At 48.3% G+C, this 22,120-nt stretch overlaps 1 protein-coding gene across 2 annotated transcripts in view; it reads left to right on the top strand.

Annotated features, from left to right (window-relative positions):
• Positions 1-22,120, top strand: part of Arhgef26 (Rho guanine nucleotide exchange factor 26) — a 93,941-nt gene that overhangs the window by 48,018 nt on the left and 23,803 nt on the right. Inside the window, exons 6-11 of one of the 2 annotated variants that reach the window (XM_078043533.1) lie at positions 4,751-4,780; positions 9,661-9,813; positions 12,584-12,713; positions 15,096-15,170; positions 17,569-17,658; positions 19,942-20,096. In XM_078043533.1, the coding sequence (XP_077899659.1) occupies positions 4,751-4,780; positions 9,661-9,813; positions 12,584-12,713; positions 15,096-15,170; positions 17,569-17,658; positions 19,942-20,096 (633 nt within the window). The remainder of the gene's footprint in view (positions 1-4,750; positions 4,781-9,660; positions 9,814-12,583; positions 12,714-15,095; positions 15,171-17,568; positions 17,659-19,941; positions 20,097-22,120) is intronic. The other variant, XM_005325690.4, reaches the window with a different exon arrangement.

The following is a 22,120-nucleotide window of genomic DNA, read 5'->3' as shown; positions in this document are numbered from 1 at the left end:
AGGTGGGAGCTGGAATTGTCCAGTGTGTACCTTGTGCTCCTGAAGTGGAGCTGGCTCAGAGTGGGCGTCAGTTACCTGGATGCTGAATGAGCGCATAAGGGAGGCATTCTGAGATGGGAGGACCGGTAAAGTGGGGCCACGAGTGATCCTAGTGTCCGTTAGACATTGGGGTGGGAACAGGAGGTTAGAAGTTTCTAAAATGGACTAAGGGTATGTGTTTGTTTCCCATTGCCATGGTGACAGATTACCACAAACTCAGTGGAATAAAACAACCCAAGCCTACTCCCCTGCGATTCTGGGGTCCGAAGTCGGGGGACCAGTTTCTGGCTGGAGGGAGAACCCGCTTCCCCTAGTTTCCGGCTTCTGGAGGTCTCTTGCTTCTCTGCCTTATGACTCTTGACTTCGGAGCCAGCGGCCGTCTCTTCTCTCGTCTCAGATTTCTGCTTCTGTGCTGGCATGTCTGCCTCCTGCCTCCCTCTGATGTGGACTTTGGTGACACTTTGTGACGACTTGGATAATCCAGGGTGATGATCTCAGTGTCACTTGCCATATAAAGTAACATGTTCACAGGAGGTGGACGTCTCAGAGGGCCACTGTCGAGCCAGCCACAGAGGCCTGAAGAGAAACAGGGTTCCTGTGTCCCTGCTGGACCTGGCTCAGGGCTCTTAACTGGGACACGATTGCTTCCTACAGTGATTGGGAGCCCAGGAGCACTGTTCATGCGCAGTGAATGTTCCGCTATGACTCCCCGTGGACAATCAGTCAACTTCCCTGGTTGGTTGCTCACCCATTTGTGACTCATCGAGGGGGCAGAGGACCTCCAGGCCCCAAGCTGGACCCTCCTGATTCCGTTGAGACTGAGTACCCACTGCATTGCATCTTTGACAGTGGTGAGAGTGGATGCCTGGGATGTTGAGAGATCCAGCCTGGAGCAGCATTAGGTGGCTTCTGACGCCCAGACTTCCCTGGGGGAAACGCAGGCCTGCCGTCCTGGGACCGAGAGGACTGGGTCAGGAGGAAGGCCTGCTGGCACCCTTTGAAAGGCGTGCAAATCCTGAGTTCACATTGGGGAAGGCATCTTGTTGCACTTGGCATGTGCCATGGGCCAGGCCATGTTCTAAGTACTTAAAATGTTTAGACTCTTTTCATTATTGAGAGCCTCATGAACACACACCATGCTCATACCCAGGCAGCTGTTCAAAGCTTGCCTCCAGAACACTGGTTTTCCAAAGATGTGATGGGCGAGGTGCATGGTCGTCCTGCTGTAGTGCACACAGTGTGGAGAGCTGGGGAATGACTTTTCCAGAAGCACAGTCACTTGCAGGTGTCATTAGGGGTCCACTACGCTCACCAGTATCAAAGGGAAAGGAAGGCGTGCAGGTGGAGAGACATAGCAGAAAGCCTGGCCTCTGGCCGAGGAGGAGCATGGGGCCTTGGTCATTGTACTTCTGCTCTCCACTCCTTCCCCTGCCCTGCTGCAGCTTCAGGGTCTTTCTGTCCCTCCTGCCAAGTCCCCTCCTCACCTGGTTTCCGTGGTCTCTTCACCACCTGTGGGGAGATGGAAAGTGGGTCCTGTCCTCGGCACTCCATTACTTGTTCTGCTTTAATAAAAGAAGAAATGGGGTTTATCACTTTTCTCAGGTCACTACAGGAACATGCTTACCCCAAGATCCCATTCTTGTGATCCTTTGCTGACCAGGGCTAACAACCGTCTCCTAAAGGCCTTGGTAAAAGCTGGAGGGGAGGGCTGTTAAGGCAGCTTGCAGACGCTGCCCGCAGCCTGACGGGGTAATGTATATAAGGGTTGGAAACGCAGAGAATGAGAGTTCCGTCGCCCTCATGCAGACTGCAGTGTTCCTCTTAGCGGGTAGTGGAGGAACCTGACCTTAGGGTGGTCAAGGTTCTGTGTCTTGGTTCCTTTTTCCCCTTTTCTTAAGGACACTGATGAGAGCCGTAGAAAGCATTCCTTTCTTTCTTCAGGACCATTTTGAGGAGTATATTTAAAGAAAATCTGAGGGAGCAAAGATTTGGGGGTTTTGCCTGTTGACCAGGTTCTGACTTGAAAGATCACGCCACTCCCTGGAAGGTTCTTGCAACAGTGCCCAAAGAGAAACGCATGCTTTCCTGTACTGATTTTTTATCCCAGGATGACTGGTCCATGGTGGGAGAGGGGGGCTTTGGCATGGAAAGGCTTCTCTGTTGAACTTGACCTTGTTCCAGCACTCTGTAAATGCATTCTTAGTGCTGTTTCCAAGCAGCAAGCAGGAATCTACATTTTCCTAGTTTGTTTTTAATTTATAATTTATATGCCAACTGTGTCTCTGAAAGCTTCAAGGCAACTTTGAGTGAAAGATGTGTGCACAGTGAGGCCACTAGGGTGGGGAGAGACAACAAGGTCCCGGCAAAGAGGGCCCATGTGGTCGAGGGAGGGTGGAACACATAGTGCCCTCTGGGCCACCCAGGTACAATGGCCGTGGGCCTGGTTGGAATCCCACCCCCTGGAAGGAAGCCATCCTTCAGAAGTTGCAAACCTTGCTCAGATCTTGAGATTTCCAAGAATTTCGGCCAAGCAGTGTCTGGGGGACTTCTTGAGGCGTCAGGCCCCCGAGGCTGGTGTCACAGATGCTGGGAGCAAGAACACCTGCTGTGGCATTCCCCCTCCCTCCAGGGCCCAGCCCAAGGACCATAGTGGTCCCCAGTGATTATGTGGTCACTGGTCACACCTGGTGGATGCCGCATCGTCTCGTCCTCAGCCCCCATCCTTGGAAGGTGGCACTTTGGCAGTGGGGCAAGGAGGAGTAATGGGGATCTGGCACTGACTTGTATGACATACTTACTGAGTGCCCGTTCCTGGACAGGCCCTGGGCATCCAGCAGGAACCAGGCATGCCTGGTGTCAGTCTTCATGGTTGTATGTAAAGCTCACAGGGAAGGGAGGATTTTCCCATGAGATGAGAATCAGCACACACAATTATGAATCATAAAAGTGCTCACAGTCACCCAGAGCCCACAGATCATGCATATCCAGACTTCCATGTCTCCCAAGGACTTGTCCATGAGCATGCTGGTAGGAGTTTTTTTGTCATTCGTACAGTTTGTCTTGTTTCTGGGAGAAATTAAAGTGTGATGACTGCATAGGAGTGGCACGAAGCAGAAGAATCAGGGGTGCAGAGGTTTCCATGGGAACAAGCCCCTTTGCTTCTTTTCTGTGAAGCAGGTTCAGATGACAGAGACTTTGAATTCACACTGTAAAGCAAACACTCAGTCTAATGGTGTTAAAGTGTCAGGGCCTTTTAATGCTGTTCTCCTGCATCTGTACGGTCCTGTTTGTGTTCCTTCTAGCGGGGTTCATCATCCTGAGAAGGACCAAGTTACTTGGAGCCTTGACTGATGGGGCAGGGGCAGGAGAGGCCTTTGGTTTCCAGGCTTTCTGTCCCCTCAGCTGGCCTTTGGGCTTTGCTGGGTGCCTGTGTGGAGCTGGACTGAAATCTAAACTTTTTGATGTGAGGTATCACGGGCAAGAAAAGCCTTTGATTCACAGTCCTGGAAATAGCCTTAGCTTATTAGCTGTTCTGCCTCAGTCTCTTCTCCCACATATTCAGGCAGATTTTTAAAGGTTTCAACAGAATGATAACCATTTTTAACACTGACCATCCTAGAGATTTTAAAAAGCAAAATAGGAATGGGAGCTATCTGGACATTTTTGTTTAGAACGATTTTTCTTATATCCTAAACCATTTTAATTTCAACCCTGTCCTTTTATTATCAACCCAGAGAGGTCATTTCAGAAGGAAAGGATGAAGCTGGATGTGAGAAGACAGGCTGCTGAGGAAGAAACCTCTTGAGACCTTTCCAGGGCAGGGTGTGGGATGTTCTGGCTGAGAAGGAGCATCTGTGTTGTTATGGAATCAACATGTTTCTTACCAGTGTTAGTCTGGCGAAGGATCCTAGGCAAACTCCATCCTGTTCATCATTGGTTTTGATTGATGGGTCCTGGCTTCCCGGGTGCAAATCCTGCCCACAGCAGAGTGCCTTGGTGGGTTCACGAGGCCCATGTGAGTTGGTGGTGGGGGTCTTGTCCTGTGCTTGTTACCCCTGATCCCGTGCAGGAAATAAACTGATGCTGATGAGAATCAACATGACCAGCAGAGAACCCCCAGTGAACAAGCCCCAAGTCTCACTTACGCACGGCTGAACCGAAGTTCGTTTGGTAGACCACAGAGTGTTCTGCTGCTGTTTGGTTGGGATTGCCAGCAGTGCTTTCCTGACTACTTCTGTCTATACTGTGTAAGGCAGCCTGGACCCATGACATCCGTCTGGGAGGTTACGTGTGTTCAGCCTGCTTGTCTGGCAGGGTCCTGTGGCCATCTAGGCTCACAGATGGCACCTTCAGTGAGAACCAAGTTTTGGGGTGCTATGAGTTTGCTATGGGTGATCTTGGGCTCCTTTCAGTGACCCTGGGTGTGCTGGGCAAGCTCATGTCTTCACTGGTGGCCCTCGCCGTGACCGGGTAGGGGTATGAGCCCAACCTATGGTTATTAAGTAACTGATGACTTACTTGGTGAACCACTGAGGAAAGCCCTGTGGGGGCGGGCCCGTCTGTGAGTATTGCATTCTTGGCAAAATCATAGTGAAACAGAGATTTCTGAGCAGGTTTCATTTTTATATTTTTTTTCTGTTTCAAACAGAAAATTTGATTTATTCACTTGTGCTTTTTCTTATGAAATATTTGACTGTGTCCTACATTCCAGGTGCTGTGGTCCGTTCCTGGGTGTGCAGAGGTGAGCAGACACAGGGCTCCCATTCTCCAGAGCTTGTTGAGACACAACAAGTAAACAAAATCCATCAAGATTTAATGGTGCTCCTATAGGGATCCTGAAGAAGTTGAGGGAGGCGGGTGTCTGAAGTCATGGAACCTGAGCCCAGCTCAACCCAGAAAGGTTATCGAGGGCTTCTGAGGGAAAGGAGGTGGACTCTAGGACTAGGAGGAAGAGCAGGCCTTCCTTAGGAAGGGGGGTGGCAGGGGCAGGAAGACCAGGATGAATGGCTCCCAAGGGTTCCATGGGCATGGTGTGCCAACCTTCCATCGCATCATGTCAGCCAGGACCAGTGCACCTTGCCGGCCACGGCTCTCCTGGTCTTTTGCTGGGAGGCTGCGCCCTATGTGGTTGTGGACTCTTCTGCCATGGCCTGACCCTCCTGTGCGGGTCCCCAGGCTGATTCACATGACCTCCTTGCTGAGATGACTGCACAGGTGGCCTTCTTTGGGGCTGCAGCTGTTATCCTCCTCTCTGTAGTCTAGGTGGAGGTTTGGCCTGGTGAGAGGTGGGCAGGGTCGGCTCCCCAGTGAGAGCCAGGGCAGTAGGGGCAGCTGGGGCAGCAGAGTGCAGGCTCTGGGCTGGGAAACTGTGACTCTGGGTTCGTGGGGAGGCTTGGTTATGAGAGTTTGGACTAGTGCTCTCTTCGTTGTGGCTTTCTTGTCTGTAAAGTGGGTACAGTGGCCATCCCTTGAAGCAGGCTGGAGGATGGGGTAGGAGGACACTGGGAAGCATGTGGTGCAGGGCAGGGGCCGGTGGTGGTCAGGCTGGTCCAGCGTGAGCTTCCTGATACCCCCCCACCCCCCGTCCTTGCTGGACAGGGGAGGAGATCCTGTCTTGTTTTTGTCTGCATTGCGTTTTCAGCTGCTTTCTAAACAGGTGGGCTTACTCTCCACCTTCTTAAGAACTGAGCTGTCGAGATGACTCAGGCAGGTTCTAGTAGCAGGTGGTTGAGGGGAGGTTCTGGGTCCTGGTCCGGGGGCCGTGATTGCACCTGCTGCCCAGTGTGAAAGCCAGCTACCAGGCACTGGCCCTGAGTGCCGCCATCTTCTGCCTTGCTGGCCACTTTCTGTTTCCCTCAAAAGTGCAGCTCCACATTTAAGGAGCCCCTAGATGAACAACTGTGGAGAGCCTGTGCTCAGGCAGTGGGAAGGGACTTGCCTCCATTGCCTTCTCCAAGGGGCCTGGAGCTGAGTCCTCCTGAAGCCCTGCCTCCCGGTGGCTGCCCTGGAGAGCCCTGGCCTAGGCAGGCTGCAGTCCTGGCAGGCATCCTCCTGTTGTGGGAGTGGGCATAGGAGCTGAAGAGGTGAGCTTGCAGGATGACAGGTGACAGGGACGCCGTGTTTCCAAGCAGCCTTTACTGGTCCTCGGTAGGCCTTCAAGGTCCAGACGTTAGCAATGAGGTTAGAACTTAGAAAAAAGAGGGAGAGGTTGTGTGGCCCTGGTGGTCTGAACCCCTTGGTAGTGCTACAGAGGGGACAGAACACAGCACTGTTCCCCAAGAAAATGCACAGAGCCGAAACATCTACTTCCCTTAAAAGTCTCCCCCAAATAATCCCTGTCGCCTCCTAGACTCTTCTGGGGGTCCCCTCAGGAACAACACTTTGCTTCAGATTTGATTCGATGCCCCAGCTAGCTGGGCCCCTGAGATAACAACACCTCACGCTTCAGAAGTGCCTTCAGCTTCCTTAGTGAAGTGTGCAAATTTGCCAAAATAACTAGGAGGTCATTTAACATAGACAGGCTTAAATTTTGTCTTAATTTTGCTAATGTCAACATAAAGGCTAGGTGGCTTGGCTCAGGCCATGCTGAGGTCGCAGCACAGACGGATGCTTGGTTGGTGCCTTGTTTTTAGTCTAGGACTTTGGCAAACCCTGTACAGTGATAAATGAAATTTTCCTTTTGGTTGGAAAAAGCCGCGTTACTGTTGTTCTTGGTCGCGTAGCTGCGTTCCTTCACACTGTCAGCAGCCAGCTACAGGAGAGCCTCTGCAGAGGATACTTGCCTCCAAGACATTTATGTCCCAGAATTACATAATGACGACCTTATGTTTTCTTCTGTTTTCGGTTTTCTTTGAACATTCTCTTAGAATTTGCATTTAAGAAACCAGTTGAAATTAAAAGAAGTTTCAAGTGTTTTGCATTTTTTACAAAAATCAGCTAAGACGAGCTAGTCCTGGTTACATAGTCCCTAGAATCTCAGGGCCTCTGGCTTCTGACAGATGTGTGTTTTCAGCTGTCCATTAACATCTCCAAGGCAAACTGCTTCCTTCCTGCAGCTTCCTCCTCCTCAATCCCTGCCTTAGGAGGAGCTCAGTGGCCCCCTGTGGCCTGGAGGGGTAGGCTTGAGAAGCCGAGGACCTCCCAGGACTTCCCACGGAGTGCCTCACAGTTTGTTATGTCACCTCCAAGCTCTCGCCCAGCCTTCATCCTCTCTCCTTGATCCCCCACTGCAGGTTTCCTTGTCACCATCCCAGATCAGCCATCCCATGGGCCTGCCTGCCATCTGTCTCATCTACCCAACCCTCCCTGTCCCAGCTCTCTCCTCTGGTGGGGACTTCGTGCCTCCAGAGTTTCTCCTTGTCAGCAAAACCTCTAAAGCCCAGCTCTGCAGGCTTCTTTTGTGCCCGTCCCTCTTGCAGTCTACACCTCAGCCAATTCTTCGAGGAGATCCGTCCTGTGCCATGTGCTCCCCGTCTGCCCTACTCTGCTCCCATTGCTCCATCCTGGCTCCTGGGCCTGGGACCTTACCACACCGTGTTCTGTGCTCTCTGCTCAGAGCTCTGGAGCCTTCTCATATTGCCTCTGGAGCTGCTTCTACTTCCTGAGCTTCAGACACCTCAGGCCCACCCTCCAACAGGTCTACGGGTGCCCGGGTGTCCAGCGGTCCCTTCCTGTTCTGGTGCTGGGTGCCCAGTCTAGGTACACTCCGTGGGTGCCAGACTTCGTCCACAGACTGCCATCCCTTCAGATGTCAGTTGCAGGCACTGGGTTCCCAGGTTGCCCATGCGTCTGTCCCGCCTCACTTCAAAGTCAGGATTCCCTATCTGTCTCCCTTCCTGGATTTGCTGGAAGCACTCCCAGGAGGCAAGAGGGCATTTTGCTTGCCTTTGCTGTCAGATCATAAAGGCTGTACCTCGGGGACAGCCAGCCAGGAGAGCCATCACACAGGCAGGGTGACTGCAGGCAACCTGCGGACCTCTCCCATCTTGGGGGGTGAGGGGACGGGCTGGGATCTTCAACCCCATAGTGAGGGCCTCGTCTTCCTAGTTACCTACCTCACCTGAAGCTGCTGGGGGGGTCCCTCGACATCTCCTTATCATACAAGATTCCTTATCGTTCTGGACATTTCAAGGATTTGGGGAACCATGTTCCAAAACCCAAGGAAGAAGAACAAAATTTGCTGAAATTGCTGTGCTGCATCTCAGTAACATCCTGAGCTATAAATGGCTCTAGTCCTCTGCAACGCCTGGCTGTGTGTCCCAGGGAAAGTGTCATTTCTCACCTGCCTTCTACCTAGTGAACTCACTTCCTCGGGTCGGATCAGCTCCCCTCCCTGGCCTTTTGGGCTCACTGTCGTGTCCTGGTGTGAGGACCCTTGACCACACACTTGGTGCAGGGGCAGCTCCATCTTTAGCTTCTGCCTCAGAGATTTGGAAACAGACTTGAACAGGTAGCTCCAGGAGAAAGTTCATGGTGGCTTCATGCGCAGCAGTCCAGCGGTGACACCCCCTGTGCCGCTCCACAGGTGAATACACGTTGGCTGTCTATGTGATCTGTATCCTAAACCTGGGGGCCTAAATTGCCATCTTTACACCAGATGTCATAACCCTACATTTTGGCCTAAATATAATGTGAAGACATCTAAATATCATGTGTATTTATTTTATTTTTAGGTATACATGACAGTAGGGTATATTTTGACATATTTTACACAAATAGAGTAAGTATGACTCGTTCAGTTAGGATCCCGTTGTTGTGGTTGTGTTTGACGTGGTGTTACATTGGTCACGCATTCATGTGTAAAGGTAGGAAAGGTATATCCAGTTCATTCTACCATCTTTTCTATTCCCATTCCCCTCCCCCCTTCATTTTCCTTTGTCTAATCCAGTGAACTTCTGATCTTCCCCTCCCTTATTGTGGGTTAGCATCCACATATTTTTATTTTTTTATTTATTCCAATTAGTTATACATGACAGCAGAATGCATTTCGATTCATTGTACACAAATGGAGCACGACTTTTCATTCTCTGGTTCTACACAATGTCGAGTTGCAGCATTGTTGTGCGGCCATACATGTACCTAGGATAATGATGTCCATCTCATTCTACTATCTTTCCTATTCCCACCCCCCCAACCCCTCACCACTATGGATCAGCATCCACCTATCGGAAAACACATATTTTTTAAAAGATGATCTTATTTACTTTGAGAGAAAGGACACATGAATTAGGCATATTTCAGACTGTTTTTTAGGCATTTAATTTTGTGTTTTGCTCACGTGCTTTTCAGTATAATAAAATACAGAAGCATGAACTCCCTCCTCTCCTACTTGGTGGATTCTTGAAAAACAGTGAAATCTACAATTCTGAATCGTACCTGAAGATGCAGAAATGCCAGGGATTATCGATGTTTTAAAGCCAAATACTTGAAACAATAAAGCTGTACATAAGACATATTTAAATTGAAACAAAATACTTGCTTTTGAGTTTTTTTTTTCTTTTCTTTTCCTTTTAGCACCTTCTGAGTTGATTCTGTGTACTGCAGGTGTTTTAAAATCCTATATGATAGCATTACATGAGGTGATCTGGAAGAAATATAAACACTTTTCATTGTTTTTTTCAGATTCTTTACAGAGTTGGAAGCAAGACATCAGAATAACATCTTCATCGATGACATCAGTGACATTGTGGAGAAGCACACAGCGTCCACCTTTGACCCCTATGTGAAGTACTGCACCAATGAGGTCTACCAGCAGCGGACGCTGCAGAAGCTGCTGTAAGCCACGGTTTCAGTCGTCCAGTAGCCTGAGCTCATGGATCAGAATGAATTGATCCCTAAATGATATTTAGAAATGCCTCCTGGTGAGCCGTTTTCCAGGGAGAAATATTTAAGAGGATTACTTTTGGATGTTCATAGATGAAGTCTAGTCTGTGGGGTGCTTTTCTCCGAAGTACTTTATGGTTTGCTGCTGTCCTTGGGTTTGATTTCCTTTTGTTTTCCCTAGTTGTTAAAACGTACGGAGGTGATCTGCACTCACCGGCCCAGTTTTCTAAGCCAGTAACTGGCAATATATTGTTTGCCTGGGGCCCAGAGAGGGTTCTTAAGTGGGTAGGATGGAAATGGGGCTCTGGGCTTCTCTGTCTATGGGCACTCTTTCTGTTGACCACTGGAGTGTTTCATAGGAGCTCCAGAGTCTCTTCCACCTTTGTACCTGTGCTGAAGAGAGGAGGGAGGGCATAAAGAATGAAATAGGAAAAACTGTTCTTGACGATTTAATAATGCTGCAGCAGGAGTCCAACTTTAACTTTCCCGCCACACGTTTTCTTTCTGACCTTCTGAGCTGCCTGAACTTTGGTGTGGGACAAGCCACCCTGGAGCTTCAGCAGCATCGTGGGTTCCTCTTGATCATGAGCAGCTTTTGGCATTAGAAGGCAGATGAATTTTGCTCTCACCCAGCTTGGGGCCTCTGAGGGCTGCATCTTGCTTGTTGCAGTGGTGGTGACCATCAGGGAGCTCTAGCCAGCTCTGTGGGGTGGGTGCTGAGGTCTCTCTGGAGGGTGGGGCTAGTGATGGCCCTGGTGGCTGCATGGAGCAGTAGCCAGAGCCCCACATTGGCTACCAGGACTGATCATGCCCTCTCCCCTCATCTTGGTGTGAGAGGCTCGCGGGGACAGGCTGCAATGCTGCCAGCTGCTGATGAGGTCTCCAGTATAAAGAAGGGTTTGCATGATGGACATTTGGGGCTGTAAGTCCTTTTCCTGGGGCAGTCCTGTGCACTGTAGGATGTGTAACAGCATCCCTGCCCTCTGCCCAGCAGATTCCAAAAATGTCTCCAGAAGTGATGGAAGTTGCCCTAGGGGGCAAAGTCACACCCTTTACTTCCCCAATCCCTGCTCCTCTGGTTGCCGTGGAACTGCTGGAGAAAGCAAGTTCATGTTGGAAAGCAAAGCCCTGAACCAGAGCTAACTTTAGTTTGCATTTGGTTTTGCAGGATTTAAAAAAATGTGAATAGTTCCTGATACAAGTTAGTTGACTCCAAAATAAAGATCCTGTCTAAGTCTCCTGACTGCTCCCCTCATGGGGACATTCTCTTGGAGGTCATTGTTAGCTGTGTTTTCAGGGCTTTGTGTAGTTGATGTGCATCAAGGTAAGAGCAGTGACTCTTAGGGACACTAGAAACGCTGGGAATCTTTGAAACCAACTAGACAGTGCCGAGTCCATCTCAGACGATTCAGTCTGAACCCTTAGAGCAGGAGGAGGGACTGAGTCCTGAGTGATCCCAGTGTGCCACCAATATGAAGTTTGCTTTTAGCATCCTGAATTTTCTCAAAGCTATCAGGGAAAGAAAATGTAAAACTTCTCAATTTGAGAAAATGAAAATAAAATATTTCTGTTATTTGTCATTCTATGTTTTTACTTTATGTAGCCTTGATCCAAAGCAGCTAATTTTCAAACTTTTTTTTTTTTTTTTTTTAATTTTTGGTACTGAGGATTAAACCCAGGGGCTCTAAACTACTGAGCCACATCCCCAGCCCTTTTTATTTTTCCAATTTGAGACAGGGCCTAGCTAAGTTGCTGAGGTTGGCTTTGAACTTGGGATCTTTCTGCCTCAGTCCCCTGAGCCACTGGGATTACAGGTGTGTGTCACCGATCCTAGCAGTGTTTTTATTTACTTTTAGTTATTGCCCCATCCTGCTTCCTGGATCTTTTTCTTGCTTTTCTCAAGGCATGGAAGTCCAGTTGTACTCCCTGGCACCCCCTGCCCCTCCCCTGGGAAAAGCAGGTGCACTGGAGGCGGCAGACCTCTATGGGGGTCTCGAGGGGAAGGGGAGGTGGCACAGGCACATGGGCTGGTCAGCAGACCTGGGAGGTCTCACTTTGGTTCTTTCCAGGCCTTACGTCACCTAGGGTGGAATCAGATACTTCTAACCCCCATTCTTTTCCTGGGCTCCTGTCTGGCCTATAAAAGTCAAGTGCATGGGTCTGCTCGGTGGTGTCCTTGGGAGCAGCTATAAATACACCGTGGCCATCTTGTTCTTCATCAGCAGAGGAGGAGAGGTGTGCTGGCTTTCGGTATTTGAAAGAGGACCTTAGCAAAGAGCCAGAAGCCTCTTGGGCCAATTCTAGCCCCAACAATATGTCTTTCCTAGGTGGTGGGCCAGGGCCAGGGCAGGGGCTGCAGCACGTTTCAGTGATGGTGGAGTGGCTCCAGGGGTCCAGAGGGGCAGCTAGTCTGAATACCGATTTATACCTGACACGTTCATCGTCACACCACCCAGTCCTCTTCCTCTGTTTTATGTCCCAGTTCTAGTAACAGTATTAATTGTTTTGCTAACATTGTCACATGACACCACATCTGATCTTCAGCCTTGAAACAAGAGAAGCGGAAGGGCCATTTCTGTTTCCTGGGTTGCTGTTGTTTTCATGTGTTTCAAAATCGTTGAGAAGGGGTGAGCGCCCTCGGTGTTCCCTGGTACAGTTTCTCTTGCTGCTTAGCTGGATAAGGAAATATTTTGAAGTTTCTCTTTGCTTTGTTTCCCCTCAGAGCCACCAACCCCGCCTTCAAGGAAGTGCTGTCACGGATCGAGTCCCATGAAGACTGTAGGAACCTGCCCATGATCTCTTTTCTCATCCTCCCCATGCAGAGGGTGACCCGCCTTCCTCTGCTGATGGATGTAAGACCCGATCTGTGGCCTGTCCCCTGGGGAGCCAGGCTACTGTAAACCCTGATGAAGCAAATTAGCCTTATTCCACTTAAACTGAGGCATATTCCTTCTGTAAAACCCTAATCCCACGAGAAAGTGCTCTTTGTTGGAAAATCTTCCTGTGTTGGATATCTCTGGAATTTATCTTCAGTTTATGCCTGTGCCACCCCTCTGGTGGAGGTTGATCACGTTTCCCACCCACCCGACATTGTTGAATTGAGAAGCGTATTGCTTTCTCAAGGACAGAGCCCTGGTTTCTGTTCTGGCTGAGCTGAAGGTAGTTTGCCCAGCCTGGTCATTAAGACCCCTCCCATTTGGGTGTTCCAGGATGCTCTAGGGCTTCTCTTTCCTATGGGAGGCATTACAGGGCACAAACCTGGGCTTGTTAGGCAAGGCATACTGGTTTTGGAAGCTTAGCATCCTGAGTATGTCAGTCAGAGTCCCTCTGGGAGCAGAGCTGGGCATGCTGGGCATGCTGGGCAGTGAGCAGAGGCTGCCTGGCACACCCTGCAGCTGGAGAGCAGCTGGCCCAGGGCAGAGGCCTGCATGCCAGGTGTGCCAAACTGCAGCAGCTAGTAGGAGCAGGGTGGGCAGTGGAGGACAGCCAACTCCACACAGGTCTCGCCCTGCCAGTGGGCCAGGCAGCATCTTATTCTAAGGGATTACCCAGGAATTGTTATGTAGCAGTGATTGAACTGCAAAACTTGAAGTTGTGAAAACCATGTTGCTTGTTCTCAGATGGGTATCCATCATGTTTAAGGACAGAATATAACTGGGTTATCAAAAGGAAAGTTTGAGACTATTGCTTGAACAGAATGGGACTCCAGAATCAAAGGAACCATTTTTGTCCAGTGCTGGCTGTTTAAGGTCTGAGCTTTTTTTGGGTCACAGACCCCTTTGGGATTCTGAGTAAATCTATAGTTTTCATTCCTAGAAAATTCATATCTGTACAGATTTTTATATAAACTTGTATGCCTGGGCTCCATCATGGGGTGCCTGCCCGCAAGGACATAACCAGGATGTTTCATGTTGCTTTTGTAGCTATTGATGGGTCATAAAATTAATTTTCAAATCACAGTTTTTGAAAAATGAAGTAGAGTGGAATATGAGGAGCATGATGTGCACATGGCTCATGATGTGGTTAAATGTTATTTCATGAACGGTTTCGTTTATTTATGTGCACATGTGTGCTGGTTGCAATATCAATTTATTTCTTACGGTGGGTGGGTCATGGTAAAATAATAGGAGAACTCTCACGTAAACCCACTGTGGTATGTTCTGTGCTTCTCATGTGGAACAGTCTGAAGCCTGACTTTTTGGTACTCACATTTCAGGTCCCGATGGCTTGTGGGTTACCACACTTTCCACCCCTGCCTGATGCTGCAGACCTCTTCTTTCTGCCATGTGCGGGAATCAGGCCATCTGGGCAGAATCTAGATGTACTTAAAATATCATCTTTTTAATTTTAAAAATTTTTCATTTGGAAGTTTAATTAAATTTGTTAACCAAAAGGAACATTTTCAACAGTTAACATGGTTCTCTGGGCTTTGTGTATCATTTCAAAAGTTATAAGTACAGAGTGAATATCTCCTATTCAGAATTCTTGGGATGAGATGTTTCAGATACTGGATTTTTTTATTTTTGGATTTTGGAACAGTTGCTTATGTGCCCTGAGGTTATCTTGGGGAAGCCCACGGATAAAAAGGACATCTATTTATGCTTTATGCACACCTTCTGCACAAAGACTGAAGATAATTTTATTCAATTTTTTTTTTTTAAATTTCATGCATGGAACAAAGTTTCATGGTGTGGAATTTTCCGTTCTGGCATCCTGCTGATACTCAAACTTTTGTGGATGTTGGAGCATTCAGGATTTCAGATTTTCAGATTAGGCACAGTCAGTTTGTAATTCAGTTTACCTTGTGTTGACCGTCTTCAAGCTCAGTTTTACCTTAGAACTAACTTGTGCTGTATGCCAGGCGCTTAAATGGGAATTTTACGTGAATTGTTGTTTAACCCTTGCAGCAACCTATTATGTAATACTGACATTATTCCAGTTTGACAGATGAAGAAACTGAGGCCAGTACTGACCGGTGACTTGCCCAAGGTCGTGTAACTAGCACAGGGCCAACCTGGGGTTTGGAACCAGGCTGGAGTCTGTCCTCTTATGTGGCCATTCCCTGGACCGTGGGTGTAAAGATCGTTTCCCAGCTTTTTCACTTGGGTTTTAATGTCGTCCTTGTGCATCATGTTGGTGCAGCATGCCGTGTTCTGTGAGTGAGAGTACATTCCTGAGCGTGGTTTATTTTCCTAGGTGAGTCAATCCACCATGTTGTTTCTTCTTTATTGCAGACCATCTGCCAGAAAACCCTGAGGGACTCTCCCAAGTACGAGGCCTGCAAGAGGGCCCTGAAGGAAGTGAGCAAGGTGAGCACCGGCCCCGGTGGCCCTTGCGCCCCAGTGGTCCCCCGTGGCCCCGCAGTGGTCCCCAGAGGCCCACTGCAGTCCCAGAAGGAGCCTGGTGTTTCTGTGGGTCAGCCGTGCTCGCCCCCTTGCCCTGCGTTCTCCACTTAAGCTGGAAAACAGGAATGTTTGCTGTGTGCAGGTGAAATTGGTTCTCCCTGCTCCAGACGGTCCTGGGTCACCACTGAGCCGTCTCGTCTGCTCCTGGTGGTGAATAGCTGCTGATCCGACCTCTCCTTCAACAAATATTTATTGAGTATCAACTACTGGGCTGGGCACGATGCCAGCCGCCAAAAATATGGCGATGAATAGGACCAATGTGGTGGCGTCACTCGTGATGTGTGCAGTGTAAAGAGGAGGTCGGTCAGTAAACAGAGACGGTGGCGAGTGACAGAGAGATGCTAGCTGAGGGTGAGCATGAGGACAGCCTCCAGCCAGGGTTCAGAGAGTGGAGGGACCCAAGGCCAACGAGTGATGGGGAGCCTGAGGAATCCAGGCCAGGAGAGGGCGGTGGGCAGGCAGCTGGCGTGGGAGTCAGTGACTTTGTCCTGAGCTGGTATAGGAAGTCACAGGGTATTGTGTGAAGGTGACAGTGGGGACAGGACCAGGGAGAACCCAGGTGTGGAGTTCAGGTATCCTTGATTCGGCAGGAGGCAAGTGCTGGGGAGGAGAGGAGCAGACCTGCAGGTGGGCTAGAGGTGGGTGTGGTGGGCACGGGTAGGGTCAGAGGTCAAGGCAAATGGTCTCTGGCTGGGCAGCTCACTCCCCCTCCCACAGGACAGAGGCAGGTGCTGTGAATCCCACTTTGCCCGTGGCACCTGTATCTGAAGGAGTGCTGATCTGCTGCACACCATCAGTGACTTCATTGCTCAGGACGCCTGGGGAGCTTCTCCCTTTCTAACCTGTCCTCAGGGCTACCTGGGTTCCTCAGAATCCCCCTCATGGGACAACGCCATCTTTTGCTAATGGGTTTGCTGTTGGGAAGTTTGAGGAATAAGATGGTGATCCACACTTAATAATGTCATTTTCTTACATTTAAAAAGTGAGGCTGGGCCTGGTGGTGCACACCTGTAATCCCAGTGGCTCAGGCTGAGGCAGGAGGATCACAAGTTCAAGGCCAGCCTCAGCAGTTTAGCAAGGCACTAAGCAATTTAGTGAGACCCTGTCTCAAAAGGGGATGTAGCTCAGTGCTAGAGCACCCTTTCCCACCTCAGTGTGATTGGTGTGTGTGAGTATGAGTGGGTGTGTCCTCTGGTTGTATTATAACCCTAGCACCTGAAACAGGAGGTGCTAAGTTTACTGCTCTTTTTCAATGAATGATGTATTGATAAGGGGATCTATTTCTGTGTTTGTGGGGCTCCTATTGCAGAAGGCCCCTCCTTGGGTTCTATTCATTTAGTTCCGTATTATAATCAGCATTTTATTTTATTGTAATGTGCACATATTATTTTATCTAACAAATCAGTAACATTAAAATGAAATTTCCAACCTTTATTATTAACAGTCATATTCATCTTCAGGGTCAGTGACTCTTTTGTGGACATTTTTTTTTTCCAGATTTTCCAGTTAATAAAAAATTAGAAATTAAGTTTGTTTTGATATTGACCAGAGAGTCAAGTACACATTAGGTACTTGGCAGAAGCCTGTGGTGGAGGATTCAGGGCTGCAGTTTAACTGACTTCCTTAGCATGGCCATCCTTGGGGTCCATTGGCCATTAGGCCCCCCCAAGACCTCCTCTTTCTGCACCCCATTTTTGATCCCATGCTGCACACAGCCTGGATTCCGCCTCTGTATTGTGGTGGTCTGATTCCTGCTGCTCTGGTCTGGAAGTGGGCAGGGGTGCAGCTGAGGAGGTTGAGTGGGGTTCCCAGCATAGAGATGGGAGCAGGGGACAGGAGAGGGCGGGATGGGTGGAGAGCATGGTGTTGGGGAACACCTGAGCGTCAGAGCCTGTGTGCACTTGAAATTTCTCAGGACTTTTTTTTTTTTTTTTTGGTGGTGGTACTTGGAATTGAACCCAGGAGCACTCTACCACAGAACTACACTCCCAGCCTTTTTTATTTTTTTGTTTTTAAAGAAGTTCTTGCCAAGTAGACCTGGCTGGACTTGAACTGGCCATCCTCCTGCCTCAGCCTCCTGAGTAGGTAGGATTACAGGGTACCACTGCGCTTGCTGAGGACCTTCTTTTCCTCCCGTCTGGCCACACTGCTTCTAACTTAGCAGAGCATCTTAACTGTGTAAAACTGAGAGTTTACCCTTGGGGGTGAGTCCTGGGCCTTCCTAGGTGTTGTCAGTCCTGCGGGATCTGCAATAGAAGTGAGGCTTCTGCCTGGCTCTCCTAACCTCCTGCTTCTGTTCCAGCTGGTTCGACTGTGCAATGAAGGAGCCCGTAAGATGGAGAGGACCGAGATGATGTACACCATTAACTCCCAGCTGGAATTTAAAATTAAGGTATCCTTGTGCCTATGTTAATTACTCCTTTTGCTTAAATCTTATCAAAATAGGGACAGTTGAGGGCAGCCAAGTGAATAGGAATTTGCTTTTCAAAGAAGGGCCCTCAATTGGTAAGAGAGCCTCAGCTGAGGCAGTTCTGGCCCTGCCTCTCCAGACAGAAGCACCTTGCAGGCCAGGAGTCCTGTTATCTAAGGTGCACCTCCAACCCCTTGCTCCTATCCTAGGACACCAAACTTGAGGGAAGGAGATAGTTAAAACAGTAGAATTTTAGAGTTGAAAAAACACATTTGTTTAATATTTTCAAAATGTCTGCACACAGTGGTACCCCATGAGCTAGGCCAGGGTGTTCTAAATCAAATGAGGGCTTTTTTTTCTTTTCTTTTTTTTTAACCTTTGTAATAAACATTGTTAATGGAAACTTTTTATTGTTAAATTCATTGTTTTCCACAACTTTTTCTGGACGTGTGCTGCTGTCACTGCCTGTCTGATGCTGCTCTTGAATGGATGGCAGGGTGAACAAAGAGGAAATTGACAGTTAGTGGCAGATCTAGGTCAGGGCCATTCTTTATTGGCTCCCAGTCGGGTTCTGAATGGGAGAGAGGGCTCGTGATTGTGGTGCTGATTAAGCAACTTACAATGACTGCCCAGATGTTTTCCTAGAAAAAGTGTTTCTAACTCATGCAGTGGAATTAGAGGGATCAGAATTTCATGGTGTTCTGCAGAAAGAAGGTTCTCTGTCACATTCCAGAGTTTTAGGACCACTCTTTTTTACAGTCACACCTTTTAAATTTTATCAATGAGGAAAATGAAGCTGGAGAGTAAGTAACTGACAGCAGAGTCACTAGGTGAGTGGTGGGAGATTCAGGAGCAGGGTCCAGGTGCCCTGAGTGGTAGGTTGGAGTGAACTTTTCTGTTCTAACCCCCCGACGGCAGTGATGGGGATGCAGAAACCTGGCTCAGAAAGGGAGATGAAGGGTTAGCTCAGACCACTTGGAAACACTAGGGAGTACTGATTAGAAATACAACATCTGAGGACCTTGTCACACCTCAGGGATAACAGCTATTTCTACCGTGTTCATTTTCAAGATGAGATTTGCTCAGATCCTCATAGCAGATTTCCTGAGCAGTAGGAGCTGTACAGGGCCACTCGGGAGTCACGGGAAAGTTCTCATTAAAGAAGGGACCCAGGGCGATGTGGTTCAGCAGGACAGCCTCAGCGCTGTGGGAAAGGCCCACCAGCTCACTCCAAATCCAGACATGTTAAAAGAAAAGGTGCTCATTTCATCTATCTGAAATTTCACTGTGAAGAGAAAAATAAAAAGCATAAAAAGGTAGAAAAGTAGGTAGCAAACTGGGAAGAAACAGTTATAACTCACATACAAGTGAAAGAGATAATGTCCCCTTTAAGTAAGATGCAAGTGATAAGCAAAATATTAGAAAATTACAAGTTAGAACGCAAAGATGCTTTACTTCACTGAGGAGAAAAATTGCCATTTGAAATTAGGATAAAGAATTCCAGCCTTTAGCTTTATACATGATCCAAAGGTTTGAGAATACATGTTATTGATGAGATTATAAGAAAGGGGAATTTTTGCATGTTGCTGGTAGAAAAGACTGTCACCACCCCAGTTCGGAAAATACCATCAAAATTACAAGTGCAACTTACTACCACCCAACAGCTGTACTTCTGAGAAGTCATTCTGTACTTTGTGTGTATAAAATGAAATAAATAATTATTGCAGTATTTGTAACAGCCAGAAGATTGGACATAGTCCCAATGTCTATCCAAGAGAATGATTCAATAAATCATAGCATTATACAAAACATACATTCTTACAAAATAACGAAACATACATTATTACAAAATAATGTCATATATAACTCAACCAGGCTTTCAAAGAGAGAGGTGAACGGGGGCACCCACATGTGAAGCCGTGTGTACACATCACTATTACGTATTGATTAATGCCTACTGTTGGTAAGGATAGATTTCATTACCTGGATTTTCAATCTTAAGTGACTCCTCTTTAGCTCACCCTTTCAGTTATGATCCAGTGACATTTTCTCACTGACTATGGGGTGATAGTTTCTATACCGGGGGGACCAAGGTGTCTCCCTCTCTCCTGGAGCATGCGTTCCGTGCTTCTCCAGTTGCACTGTGCCTGTGCTGCACCGAGATGGCGCGTGGCTGATGCTCTCGTTGTGTGAAAGCGCTTCTCGTGTTTGGCTGTGGCTGATCCTGTGGCCGTGACTGGGCTTGGCCCTGTGCTGTCTCTGCAGCCCTTCCCCTTGGTGTCCTCGTCCCGGTGGCTGGTGAAGAGGGGGGAGCTGACAGCCTTCGTGGAGGACACGGTGCTCTTCTCCAGGAGGACCTCCAGGCAGCAGGTCTACTTCTTCCTCTTCAACGACGTGCTCATCATCACCAAGAAGAAGAGGTGAGCCTTGGTGAGCCGCTGCCACCAGACCCCCAGCCCAGGAGTGCTGGACCCACTGGCCTGCTGGGGTGACCGCCCTTGCAAACCCGGGGAGGGGAGACTCGGCTTTTGCACATTGGGTATTGGTTGTGTCTGCACATCGTTCTCCTTGGAGGGCCACTGGTAATGGGGTGAGCCATCTAGCCGGCCTCAGTGTGGCTTTCACAGGGTGCAGGCCACAATCCTGAGCTGTTACCCTGTGTGGCAGTCGGTCCTCCACAGCCCTGGGTGGGCACTCTCATGGCTCCCATTCAGTGTCTTTCAAACTTCAGTCACAGGGCTTCTGTATAAAGCAGATCACATGGCTAAGGGACAGTACCAGTGCTCCTCGTGGCATACTTTGAAGTCCACTGTTCCTGATGACTGCTGATTTCAAGGCTCGCCCATGACCTGGTTGTGCAAACCGTACTCCCTTTACAAGGCACAGAGCTCATTAGTGGGTGGCCAGCTGTGGCTCACCTCTGCTGGTGTGCTCACGTCTGGCCCCTGGGAACTGGCCAGGAGGAGTGCCCCGGAGCCTCTGCTATAGTCACATCACAGACTATCCCTCCACGACACGCACAGGCACACACTCTACATCCTCCTTGGCTCTGGGAACATTTTTTATAAATGTGCCCAGTGAAGTATTTTCCTGCTGATTCTGCACTAGTATTTTATCTTCCCTAGAATCTGAACTTGGATTTTACAAAAATGTGACTCAGTGGTGTATTTCCATGTATGGAGGAAATAAGGATGTTCTGAACTGGTGACTTGTGACAGGCTAGGCTGGTTCACAGGGTAAAACTAAGCAGCGTGGAGAGTGACAAAAACAACCCTATGAGAATAGGAAATAAGTGTCCAGATTTATCATGAAATATCAATACCAGTGCTGCTTCTGAGGTGCTCACTTTGTAGCTTGATAATTTGAACTAAATTGAAACACAGATTGAGCTTTACCTCTATTTTTTTTTTTTTTTTTTTTTTGTGAGACAGGGTCTCGCTGAGTTGCTTAGGACCTCACTAAGTTGCTGAGGCTGGCTTTGAACTTGTTATCCTCCTGCCTCAGCCTCCTGAACCTCTGGGATTACAGGCATGAGCCACCATGCCCTGCAAGCTTTTCTTCTTTATCAGAACATATTATGAGTTGCTCAGCTATTTGGCTATATAGGCAAAGGGAAACTTTAATATTCTTTACTTTGAAAAGCCATTCTATAACTGAGACAAGTGTGTAAATATGCCAGTTTTATGAAAACAATGTTTCCATATCTGCAAGGAGAGGTTATTTCTATGAGCTGAGGCAATCTAAACTTATAGTAGCTAAGTAAATTCCATAAATAAAGATTGAGAGAAATGGTAATTTTTGCATTCTTGTATTTTATATGGCTCTCCCATGAGATAGCATGTTTCCTTGGCTATGCGATGTTTTGCTTTTAGGCGAGGGTGATTATACATGTCTCTTCAAATGCCAGAAGTCTTGACTTTTGAACATCTTCCATTTGTTGAAATATTTGTTTCATCTCAATGGATCAAAAGCTTTAATTAATCTCTTGACTTAAATAAATATGGCTTAAATAAAATAGTATGAAGCCAATCTTAAATCGTAATGCCATTTTGATTTTGATGACTTCAGAAGCTCGAAGAAAATCCTCAGTGCAACTTATTTTCTAGTCTGTACAGACTTCTGGATGTTAGGACTAAATTCTGCACTGTCCCTGTTGGCCTACTGTACCCTCCAACATGGGTGAGTTAGCCATTGTGTTTAACATTGCCACCCAAACCACTCCACCTTCGTTTACTCAGGTGTGTTTGAACTTGTATTCGGAGCAAGATATTCAGCTCCACTGGAGAGGGCAGCCGAGAACCTGCCTTTGCTTTTACTCTACCTGGGGTCTTCTGGCCTCCCAGTGAGCTCATCACGTTTTTGGGGTGCTCTCACTGAGGGAGTAGCATCAGAGGCTCTGCTTGCTTATGGCCGGAGATGTGGTGAAAGGTGACAAGCAGACCAT

This window comes from Ictidomys tridecemlineatus, chromosome 3 (assembly GCF_052094955.1).
Source record: "Ictidomys tridecemlineatus isolate mIctTri1 chromosome 3, mIctTri1.hap1, whole genome shotgun sequence".
Taxonomy (NCBI): Eukaryota; Metazoa; Chordata; class Mammalia; order Rodentia; family Sciuridae; genus Ictidomys; species Ictidomys tridecemlineatus.
Note: the sequence above shows the minus strand (reverse complement) of the source record. Positions and strands in the feature narration are given on the sequence as shown.